Here is a 12457-nt window from a genome sequence, read left to right as displayed (position 1 = left end):
TGTCTTCTCTCTGACAAAGTTGTTCCTGCAAACCTCAGACCTCAAAATGTACAAAAAGATCAGGGAATTGTAAAGGTCAGCTCTTGAGAGGTATGATTGGGAAGAGTATCTGAAGTTGGTGAAATAGCACCAATTTTAGAGTAACTGTGGATATAGGTTTTATTATTATTTTGAGGCACTTTTTATTTCTAGCTCCTGTAACTTGGTTAGACTGTTTATGATGTTTTTCTCTGATATGATTTTGTATGGAGGAAAAGAATCACTTGCTGGCATGGGCTTTCCACTTCACTTGCACAGCAGGCTTGTGTACATAGCAGAAGGCAGAACATATATAGTGTCAGGATCTTCACATGGGCTTGGAGGAAGTTGTGTGTTGGGAGTGCTCCCATGCTAGCAGGGGTAGCACAGACCTCACCATGGACTCACTGCACATCTTGATGGCTGCCACCCCTCAGAAGTCTTGCAAGGCCAGGCTGGGTGTCCCAGACAGCACTGCACCCTATGCTGTTGCTGTGCCTCATATCTTTACAGAAAATGTATCTTCATTATTAGTGGCTGTGACTTGCTAGAGCTTTTCATATCATATTCCCTTCATTTAAGGATGTTTTAAATTTTATATTGCTACCAGTTCTCATATTTTATAATATGACTACTGCATTTCTTATGCACCAACCACAGAGAGGAATTGAGGATTTTAATAGAGCAAGCAATGGATTTCCTTCTCCCAAGAGCTTACATTTTCTTAGCCAAACTTCTGGTGACAAAAACCAGAAATGTTGTGCTACAGTTAATCTGATTTCAAGATGCTGCCTGTTATTAATTATTATGGTTTATTATTAACTATCATTGCAAAGTCTCCAAAGCTCACTGATGGAAAACATCAAAACCAAACAAAAGCAATAAAAATAAAACAGATGATAGATTATTTCATGCAGTGATTCATACGCTTCCAGAATAAATGGCTCATTGTCAGTATTACTGGTTGAAAGATCTTTTGACTGAATGGATCTGGATATTTCTTCCCCTCTTCACCTATTCCTTCCCTGCTTCTTTTTCCTTGTTGTCAGGAGGTGATATGTTTCAATGCCAAGCTGAAAATCCTGGAACATCGCCAGCAGAGAATTGCTGAGGTCAAGGCCAAGTACGAATGGTTAATGAGAGAACTGGAGGTGACCAAGCAGTACCTGATGCTGGATCCTAATAAATGGCTCAGTGAATGTAAGGGTGTCATTTTATTGCCTGGACTCATGGGTGTCCTTTGGTTTATTTCATGGAGGGCAGATAGAGGGTAGCAGAAATGTTTGCTAAAAATGAGATGTGAGCTATTGTGTTTGTAAACTAAAATGAACCAACATTGGGTTGTTATTGTTATGTTGCCCAACATAAGGGCAAGTTTTAGATTGGCTGTATTTCTAGAACTAGTCCCTATAATTCTTACTAAATGTTGATAGTAGAACTGAACAATCCTTTTTGCCTGAGAGCTGAATGTTGAAATGGTGCAGCATTGTAGTGGTGAATATTGCCATTGGTAGATTAACGTTCAAGTGTTTCAGTCCACAGCTTCTGAAAATGAGATATTTTTTTTTTTGGCCTCAGATCACTCAGACATATGAGCAATATTATAAATCTGCTCTTCTACTACAAAATAACACTGTGGAGCAAACTTGTCCCTTGGCACCAGTGGGCTTATGTGAAAAATGAATTTGGTCCATTTTTTATAACTATAGTGTAAAGTTCAGAGAGCTTAAAGGGCATTCATATCTAAATGAAGAAGGACCTCGACACCTCAAAAGAAAAAATATAAAGAATACTGCAGTAATTGTACAACAATTTTTAGTATTACCAAGCAGGCTAGTTCTAGAAAAAAATCCTGTTTGCAATTTATTTAGGATAATTTCAAGTGGCAAAAGGAGGTTGGCTGGTGTGTTCTCTTAAAGCATCCTAACTCTTCCTTTGGCAGCTGCCATAAGTTACCACTAGATTGGTACAACCCACAAAACAACTGTGGTATATGTTTTAGGAACACTGTTATGGAAGAGCAGTAAAAAGAACAGATGTAAAGGGAGCAGAGGATTTGCCATGCGTGGCCGTCTGCTTCCTGTGTGATGCCTTTGCTTCTGATTCCAGTGTGATAAATGCAGAAAGCCTCAAGGACGGCACAGACCTCAGGGACCAGATAAGATGGGAAATGCTGGTCTCAGACAACCCATCTCCCACTCAGCTTCCAGGGGAGCCGCTGCCAGCTGCTCTCTGGCAGAATACGGGCCCCTATGTTGGAGTGATTGGTGTGTACACCTTCCCTTGCCACTCTTGAGTGGTCTAGTGAGAATAGATAGAAGTTTGAGGAGCAAGGAGGTTGGAGGTTGGTTTCCAACTCTGAGTTCTGAGTTCCACAAAGGACTTGGCCTCCCAGGAGAGGTCAGCAGAACGTGTGAGAGACTCACTACATGCTTAGCATTCAACGTTTGCTTAAGGGTGTTGGAGTGCTGCAAAAGGTACCTGCAATTCTGGAGAGGGTGGCAGAGCATATTGCTCAAGAAAGCATCTAATGCAATCTTAACAGCTTTTCCAAAAAGCCGATGGGCCATTTTAATAGGCATTAACAGAAAAGGCAATTTTTAAGGACAATGGCAACCCAGAGACAGTGTTGTATACAGTACTGATGGGTCTGAAGACTTGAATCAACTCTCTCTCTGCCACCAATCAGCACTGAGTTTTTTCTGCTTTTCCAATCTGTGTATTTTCTTTCTCACAGTTGATCTGGAGCAGGTATTTGAGCTGGATTCTCTGGAATACCTGGAGGCCCTGGAATGTGTGACTGAGCGTTTGGAAAACCGTGTCAACTTCTGCAAGGCCCATCTCATGATGATCACCTGCTTTGATATCACCTCTAGACGCCGATAAAGTATGAACCTCAAGAGAATTTCAATGCGCATCTCTGCCATCCTCCTTTTCCCTTCTGAATAGCATCCCAAAGACAACAGAATGAGGATGAAGGTTGGAGTCAAGTCTCAACTGTGTGTATGAGAGATTTGCTATACTAGACAGAAGAGTAGTATTAAAAAAAAAAACACCACAGGACGAGCGTGAAAAATGGAGATATAAGGTTGTTGATTCTCTTAGCCTAAAAGAGCACTTTGAGGACATTAAGGACATGTCTGTAAATAAGAACTGCTGGCAGAAGACACTTCTTTCCCTGCATTAGCTGAGGGAGGAGGAAAGGTGGCTGTAGGACTTCCATTGAGAGGTTCATTAAAAAAAAACTCTCCAGAAAAACTGTTTAAGTGCCTTGCAAATCTTTATTATCCAAACATTTATGTTCATAGTTTATTGTGTACAGATGGTGCTAGTCAAGAAAAGAAAAAGGAAAAAAACAAACACACTTTTGAAATGTATTTACAGCTTGTTTTTCTCTTGGTGTTTTCTCCTATTTCAGACTTGCTGTTTCTAAGTAACTTGTGTTTGTAGAGATATTTCCTAATCAGTACAACTTATGAATAAATGTTAACTGTCTTTTCTTGTTACCAGAGTAAGGGCACTCAAAGAGAAATTCAGCTTTCCCAGATGACACAAAAAATATTTCTAGCAGTGAGTAAGGTTTGCTTATATATTCTTCTCTACTATCTTACGTGCTGGAGGACACAGTAACTTTCCCAGCCCATAGGTTCTGCAATGTATGAGAGAGGAAAGGTGACATTACAGTGACATAAATATCTTTTCCATTTGATCCAACCCCCATAACTTGTTTTCTTGTTCATGTATTTTTAGCTTCATACTGGCTAGAGTTATGGATGAGAAGGCACTTTTATCCTAACCCCTTTTTCTGGTGCTAATAACTTTCTAGAAAATTACTCTTTAGGCTGAGAGCTCCCATGCTTATCAGTCCAAAAATGGGTGATTTATTCTGTCTTTCTTTCTTGAGACTATGATTGATAAAATTTAGCTTCACCTCTTTTTGACATATACCACTGCAAAACATGTTTTGGCAGCTTTTGATCCCTGGCCCAGTCTGTCTGTAGTCACAGACATACCTGAGAAGTGCAGGCTCTGCTCAGCTCAGCATGTTTGGAAATAAATGGGAGTCGTGAGTGAGTGGATATAGCACTTCAGGCGTGTTGATTATGGCATTTTCCTTATTTTCCTCCAGTATTGAAGCCATGGCAAAATTCACATTGACATCAAAAGGACAAGGGTCTGTGCCTCAATGCACAGACCAAATAAATGTTCTACTTGCTTGCGTTTATCTACAAAGCAGTATGTGAGAAGGAACATCCTTTGTGTTAAAGAAATGTGCAAAATCTGTATTTTAATTACATATGAGCATGAATAATTATTTTGTTGAATTAGATTTCTTCTTCTATATTGAAATAAGTACATTCACAAAAATTCCTCTCACATACAGTTGTGCTACCCTCCTGTTGATTATGAGAAAATAAGAGCAATATTTAACATATACTCAATATGCATCAATTTACTGCTGTACTTAAATGCAACTCTTCTTTTACCTGCACCATCATATTAATTCCATCTTACAGTAGCCCAAGCAGCAAGTCCCAATGGAAAAATAACCCTACATAAATGCTGACAGATTTTCTAATGGTTAGCTAAAAAAACGGTTGTTTTTTTTTTAAACAAAGCCATAACATTTATGTTGTTTTTTTTTCTTTTAATACTCTGCAACTTGTAATAACAAATCTTATTCATTTTATTAGCCTTGTCACTGGATTTTGTAAAAGATCCTTCTTAACATCCCGTAGGATAATTTGGATGGAAAAAAGGTCCTGTATGAAAGTCTCTTTCTAGTCTGTTCCACAGCATTTTCTCATCATGAGACTCATATTCCAAGTAAGTATTAAAGACATAGGTCTGATCTCTCTTCCCTTTTCTCTCAAATCCCAGACAATGCGATTGTTTCTCTTTGTAATGATTTCAGTAGCACTTGTTACGTATCAGTTCTTTCGAGGCTATCTCTTCTCTGCAAAGCCCTATGAATTCAGTATGACTCCACAGAGCCATGGAAATTGCCCCTGCAGTTTTGTGCTGGATGAAAACCTAGTGCCGTTGGGATATGGAGTGCCTCTTTCTTTATGGGCTGAGTCCCACCGAGCCCCAGGTACACACTGCCAGGTCACACACACACAGGAGAGAGACTTTCCCAGCCATTCCCATCTCTCACTCGCCTGCCTCCCCAGGCCTGTACTGCTCTCACCTGTGACACTGTGCTGAGCCCGTCTCCAGGCCATACCCCCTCCTTCAAGGAAAAAACACCCCCCCACCCACGCTGTGAACATGAAATTAAATGTTGCCTTCTTTAAGCTTGAGCATTTCTGAAAATATGTTTGCTGGAAGGTGGTCATTGGGTAATTCTGACACATTGTCCCTCCTCTGCTGAAAACAAGCAACTCAAAATGAGTGTGTTGGGCTCCCTGGGAGCCTACGGTGAGATGGTAAATGGCAAGTGGCACAGTAAAAGTAAACACACGCTTGATAGAAAGAAAGCAAAATCCTAGCAAATGGTGCATGCACAGAATGCATTATTATCAAGAGATGCCCTCTCACATAGTCTGGGACTTGCAAAGAAGTGGTGATGTTTCTATAAATCAAGTGGACACATTTTAGAGCGACTGTATAATATCTATTACATGTAATATTCTTCAGCATCATTAACTCAATTAGTCATTGTCTCTAGATTTGGTATTTCTGTAGATTAGGAAACATAGCAAAAAGTGTGTCTATCTAGCCATTATTTTAAAAAGTGAGAGCGTATGTTTGCCCTCTTTATCACAATGGACCAAAATTGATTCCTGAAGCCAAATGGATTATGCCAAGGATGAATTTGGCATACTGAAAATACTAACCGAAGCAGAGTCAAATATTGCAAATATTTTATTTCTGAGGTCTTAATTAGAGTGGCCATTGACACTCCCATCATATATTCATATCCTAAAATCCATACTCATCTTCTCTTTTTTGACTTTCTGTCAGTGCATTTCAGAGTTTGCCACTATTTTGGGGAATTGTGGTGGCTTAATGCGTAAAAGGGAATGAAAATTTGTGGAGATTTGACATCTGCAAAATGTTTTCTCATTGAAAACCGCTTTTTACTTAAGAATTTATATTTTTATACTTCAAATATCTGCAAAACAGGTAATTGAAAGCATCAGGGCCTTATTATGAAATTGATCTTCGTTTAAGATAGGTAGCACCTTATAGAAGACCCGTGCACTTCTGCAGGTCATCCAGGAGGTCTCATTCTTTAATCAATTGCCAGTGAAATGCTGTTTTTATCCTGATTTTTTGAAAGACATCAAGTTGCCTAAAATACACATAAGCAACGTGAATGGACATCTTAATCATTTGCACATTCAGAAATCAGTCTTATTTCCCTGGGACAGCTTTGGCAGGAAACAGCAATTTAAAGGTAATTAGGTTTGAAGGTTAATTCTTTGTTCACATGTGTGACAGGAGATCCCAGTTCTCCATTGTCAGGTTGTGTGACGGCTGCAGAATAGCACCACTGCTGCTCATCCCCACCTCTGCCCTCAGGCACGGGCAGCTGGGGCAGTTTGGGCCTCATCCTGAGAACTGCTCAGCTTGGCACACATAAACCTTATTTATACAAGGGACAGAACTTGCTTTATAGCCACAAATTTAAGTGAAACCTTAAACGGGAGAGTTTGGCTGCGATCTGGATTCAGACATCCCACTGATCAGTGTGAGCTCTTGCAGCGGGCAGAAAGCCATGGGTCACACACCCACTGACTCCAGATACTGGGTCACTTTGTATCCTAGAGGGTGTGGAAGAGCCCTGATTCCCAGTCCATTTGTCATAACGACACATGTCTTTTCTCCTGCCGTGCATGTCTTGTATCTCCCTCAAGTTGTCAGTTGTCAATTCACTTAGATCTAAGCAATCAGAAGTATTTCACAGAAAGGCAAGGAAGCAAACTGATTTCCAGGCTCTCCTTTCTTAGCTCTTCAGTGGGCATATTCTCATCTTGCCTGTGCAGGCATAAAGGAGCCACAATTGTATTATAAAGTCTGGAGAGTTATAGCAGAGTAAATCCAGTTGCATGGAAAAGGAAATTTCATCCACCTGCCATTTCTGGGTATTTAGTGTGCTGCTAGATATGTAGTCAAAGAGTATGTTCCTCTTACCTATTTGATACCCCCTTATTTTGCCTAAGGGCCAAGCACAGGCCTGTCACTGAACATCTGCTGGCTGCCATCCAGTCTTGGAAGACTCCCAACTGCCATACAACGTAACTTCTGAAACTTGCAGCTACATAGAATGGTAACCAGTAAAGAGCAATCGCATGATCCTCGGACACAAAGCAAGCTAAGTGAAAGCTGCAGATGATGTACAAAAGAGGATGAAAGGTACACACTGGTAATGTTTTCTTTCATCTCTGAACATGGCAATTATGGAGGCAGAAAGCTGGGGTTGATGCTGAGAGTAATGCACATCAAGGCCCAAACTTACTCACAGGATGGACTTAGTATCTCTTAAAGTGTTGTGGTTTTTTCATTTCTCTCAATAATATGGTTTGTCTTAAAATAGCAACTATTACCTATGCAATGGAATTCAAATTTTGTGCCAGCTGCAGTATCTGGACTTTTTTACAAACATTGCCTTTTACAACTGTATATAGATACAGACCAATGTAGATGTACACAGCCTGAGACACACACCACCACCCCGCCCCCAATATTCGGGAGGTGGCAGTCACAAATGGAAACAACACAGAGTCATGGAATAGTTTGGTTTGGAAGGGATCTTTAAAGGTCATCTAGTCCAACTCCTTGCAATGATCGGGGACACCTTCAGCTAGATCAGGTTTCTCAGAGCCCCATCCAACCTGATCATTAATTTCTCCAGGGATGGGACATCTACCACCTCTCTGGTCAACATGTTCCAGTCTTTCACCACCCTCACTGTAAAAAATTTCTTCCTTCTATCTCATCTGAATCTTCCTTCTTTCAATTTAAAACCCTTACCCCTTTTCCTGTTGCAACAGGTCCTGCTAAAAGGTTTGTTCCCGTCTTTCTAATAAGCCTGTCTTAACTACTGAAAGGCTGCAGTAAACTCTACTCAAAGCCTTAGAGAAGGCTCCAGTCTGAATAATCCCAGCTCTCAGCCTGTCCTCATAGGAGAGATGTTCCATCTCTCTGATCATTTTTGTGGCACTCTTCTGGACCCACTCCAACAGGTCCATATCTTTCCTGTGCTGAGGGCTCCAGAGCTGGATACAGTACTCCAGGTGAGGTCTCACCAGAGCAGAGTAGAGAGGCAAAATCACTTCCCTTGACCTGCTGGCCACACTTCTTTTGATGCAGCCTAGGATAAAGTTGGCCATCTGGGCTGCGAGTGCACATTGCTGACTTGCATCTGGCTTTTCATGCACCGATACCCCAAAGTCCTTGGGACGTCTGCTCTCAATCCCTTCGTCCCCCAGCTGATATTGATACTGGGGGTGACCCTGACCCATGTCCCTCTACACGGCAACTTTTCCCTCAAGCATGTCAGCCACACCACTCAGCTTGGTGTCATCTGCTAACTTGCTGAGGGTGCACTCAATCCTTCTGTCTGTGTCACTGATGAAGTTATTGAACAGTACTGGTCCCAATATGGACACCTGAGGGACACCACTTACCACTTGTCAATTATCTCCATCTGGACATTGAGCTATTGACCACTACCCTCTGGATGTGACCATCCAACCAATTCCTCGTCCACCAAACAGTCCACCCATCAAATCCTTATCTCTACAATTTAGAGAGAAGGATGTTGCAGGGGGCGTCACTCCCCTTCCTCGTCCAAGTAGTATCAGTAAAATCTTTCTCTCAAGGTGAAGCTGACTTATGCCACATTATAGGGAAAACTTATGCTTTAAACACTTTTGAATGCTTCTTCTAAAGGTCTTTTCTTCCCCGTATTCTTCAGCTTACAAAGCCAAGTTGCCGCAGTTCCCATGTAGAGGCTGCCATTGAAACTTTACAGCCTGTAAAACTAAGCCAAATGAACTACACTTTAATGAGGGTGTCATGAATTTAAGGCAACATATCTTACAATCATAGCTGTTAAATGCAACAATTTCTGCATAAGCATGAGACATACAGCAAACTTACATCAATTGAAAGCCTAGACTCTTAGCTCCCCATGAGGTAAAGCTGTCTACTCCTAATAGTTTCAGAAGTGTAACTTTAAGCTTCTGCATTGCAAAGTACTGCCTAAAGTAAATACGATTCTCATAAACCAGAGGTTGGGTGGCCCTCTGATGCCAGCTCATATGGAAAGGATGGTTGCACAGCATCAGGGATGCACCAGCTCACTGCAGAGATCAAAGCATTTGTATCACTAAATACTGATAGAAGGAGATGATGATCATACAGACAGGTGCTATTTCTCAAATCCACTGATGAGTGACATACCTTGCTTAATTCTGATGTCCTCAGTGTCTTTGTTTTGTTACTCCACAGGCTTTTGCATTGGTGACACCCAGCAGTTTTTGGAGAACAAGACTGGCTGTTGCTAGCTATTACATGATCTGAAACAGGTTTCCAAATAACTATGGCAAACAAAACTGTGAATGATTTGTCAATGCAAAGTTAATAATCTTTATCTCTTGCATTTATTGTGTGCTCATCCCAGGGTTATCTGAGCTTCCATGCCTGCTCTTGGAAATAATAAACCATTTTATTATTGTCTTTATCTTTTCTTCTTCTCCTTCTCAAGCAAGCTTTCAAAAGAAAAAAAAAAAAGAAAAAGAAAAAAAAAAAAGAAAAAGAAAAATCATGTTCCCTTGAAAACGTAGCACCCTTTTCCTAATCTCATTGAAGTCAATATGGATTTTGCCACCAGCCTCACTGACAGCAGACTTGTGCTCACTTGTGCAACATTTTGAAGCTCACAAAGGGCATGATGATTCTGCAAAGATTGAATGGGCTGAAAATGAAATAGTGACATTCATCTGCAATATTTCAAACCACCTTCAAACCCCTTCTGGACAGAAAATAAAACACAACCCAAACTATCTTACTTTGAGTGGTCCTACCTAAGTATTGAGCAAACTTTATAATAATGGTAATAAAATGGTGCTTGAGGCAGTTTCAGCTATATTACATATTCTCTGTATACTATAGATATGGATGTATTCACCCTCTATATTGTATATGTATGTGTGTGAGTATTTACATGTAGCACACATACATATATGTTTTATGTATGCATAGATACTAACTTTTCTAAGTTTTACTTCTTCCCCTCACATAGCTGAAACTGCTGGTTACTAACATCCACGTCATATTCTATGTATGAAGGATATAATTTATTTGTAAACTCAGGATGTTCTTGTTTTATAGAGTTGCTTGTATTTTATAATTTATTTACACATCATGGTTGGAAATGCTTATCTAAGTGCTATGCATTGAAGTGTATGTTTGCTAAATCCATTTCACTCTGTCCGTGGCTATGTTCTTTCTCATTATAACAGTGGTATAAAATAGGGCTAAGGAGGGGACAAACTGATGGATACACAACTTATGCTGGTCCCACCAGTGAGTAATTCCAGAAGAGGATGTATCAGTAGTGGATATATATATTTTATCAACTAAATTTTATGGGGAAAAAAAAGCAAAAGAAAGAACAACATGAGGACTAGTTCCAAATGTGGAAAGTCACAGCCATTACCAAGTTGGTCAAAAACCGCATTGAGCCTTTTGCCATTAAAATTGTACAGTTTATTGTTTGCTGGCTAAAAAATATCCCTTTTGTGGTATCTGAGGTGTGAAACATTGTCAAAAATATGATGTCTGGAAAAAAAAATCAAACTATAGTGGCATTAAATGTTTACTTTTATCTTACCAATATATTTGCCTCCCCCTCCTGACTATTTCACTTTGGATGAGAGTATTTATGAAATGGCAGAGAAGGTGCTTTTGACCCGCAAGAGGATGTGCTATTGTGTTAATGGGAGTGAGCAAAATCAAACCTGAAAATAAAACAACTGAAGGGGTTCCACCAAGCAAGTATTGCTGAGAGGCAAATTCACCAGAAAACAACAATAAGGAATTGCGGGGTTTGTTAGTAATGACAGAAACATTACAACCAAGCATAGCACCATTAACTGCTCCCCTGCTGCTGCCCAGAAACAGAAAGAAGAGAGAGTCACAGGGCCTGAATTGGTCAGGCTTTCATATCCACTGCTTATGCATACATGTCTCCCCGTATTAGTGGGGATTTCTCCATCTGCATCTGTGAGCAAGGGAAAAATCTCAGGCCAAACAAATGCTAAAAATGTATTTATAAGCGTAATTTTTTATCACCTCTGGGAACTGTGTCATATTTCCCTTGGCCCTCATGGAGGTATATAACACAATGTAAGAGTAATAAAGAGTTTTGAGTCCATTACTCAAGACATGCTTTTCCCTCAGAGAATCTGGTGGCAGGTTCGGGTGACCCCTGAACAGGTGTGTGCAATATCTGCTTTTTGCTCACATTTGTGGTGTTCCCTGTTGATAATTAAGGAGTGCCTCACTTGCAGGGCAAGATGTGAATTAATGCTGGGAAAATCTCGAATGCCCCTTAACACTTGGGTAAGCCCTGAATGAGGATACTTCCCATGCTCTTCCCATTGGAAGAAAACAACAAGTCTTATTTCTTATTGGGAAGAGAAAAAAGGAAACTATTTAAAAAGCTCCTTAAAGACACATCATATGCTGGCAGATGAGTCCCTCATATGCCCTACTTTAGGAGGGACTTGTTAGCATGCTAGGCATCTAAATATTTGATTGACAGTTTGGTGAGCATTTGAAGTAGTTGTTTCTTCTATCTTCTTGTTCTATCAGCCCAGTGGCAGAGCTAGCAGTCACAGCGGCAGGGGCTGCAGTCACCTATAGCGACCAGCTCTTCCAAATGAAAAATACCAAGGTGTTAGGCAAGGCTGGCATGTAATGAGATGGTGTGGTGGAGGAGAGGTGGGAGTTTCTCCTCCTGTCTCCTCTCCCAGCAGCAAACCCTATGACTCCAGCACTACCTTAGCTGTTGCCCCTGGGCCAGTGAATTTGCATGCTCATGGCTCTCCACAGTAGCTGTAAATGAAGATAAACAGCCATTTCTTTTGTCTGTGGGCTCTTTCAGAATAGCTCTGAATTTGCTCTAAGAGCTAAAAGGCTTATTGCCTATTTTTGAGGTAATTTATCTTCATTGCTGTTATCATGCAACCACATCAGTATTAAAGAGCCTGAAGTGCCTTACAGTCACAAAAACAGAGAAAAATGTGTTTGCACAAGGCCTAGACTTTGTCTAGGGCAGAACTGATGGTGAGGAGTTCTGTATGAGCTGAAAACCAAATCAATTCACTCTTGAAGTTCTGCAGTCTTACAAACCTCAATGCTACACAGCTCCAGTTTGGGGAAAGACTACCAGGAAAGGTTTCAGGCATGGAATGAGAGCAGG

The 12457-nt window shown here is 40.6% G+C and overlaps 1 protein-coding gene across 1 annotated transcript in view; it reads left to right on the top strand.

Moving 5' to 3' along the window:
* The window catches only part of KIF26B (kinesin family member 26B), a 293196-nt gene extending 282333 nt beyond the window's left edge, over positions 1–10863 (top strand). Inside the window, exons 14-15 of the mRNA XM_014951158.1 lie at positions 1068–1218; positions 2756–10863. Of these exons, the coding sequence (XP_014806644.1) occupies positions 1068–1218; positions 2756–2904 (300 nt within the window). The 3' untranslated portion in view covers positions 2905–10863. The remainder of the gene's footprint in view (positions 1–1067; positions 1219–2755) is intronic.
* Positions 10864–12457: the final 1594 nt, after the last annotated feature.

The sequence above is a fragment of the Calidris pugnax genome, unplaced genomic scaffold (assembly GCF_001431845.1).
Source record: "Calidris pugnax isolate Ruff unplaced genomic scaffold, ASM143184v1 scaffold24, whole genome shotgun sequence".
NCBI lineage: Eukaryota > Metazoa > Chordata > Aves > Charadriiformes > Scolopacidae > Calidris > Calidris pugnax.
Note: the sequence above shows the minus strand (reverse complement) of the source record. Positions and strands in the feature narration are given on the sequence as shown.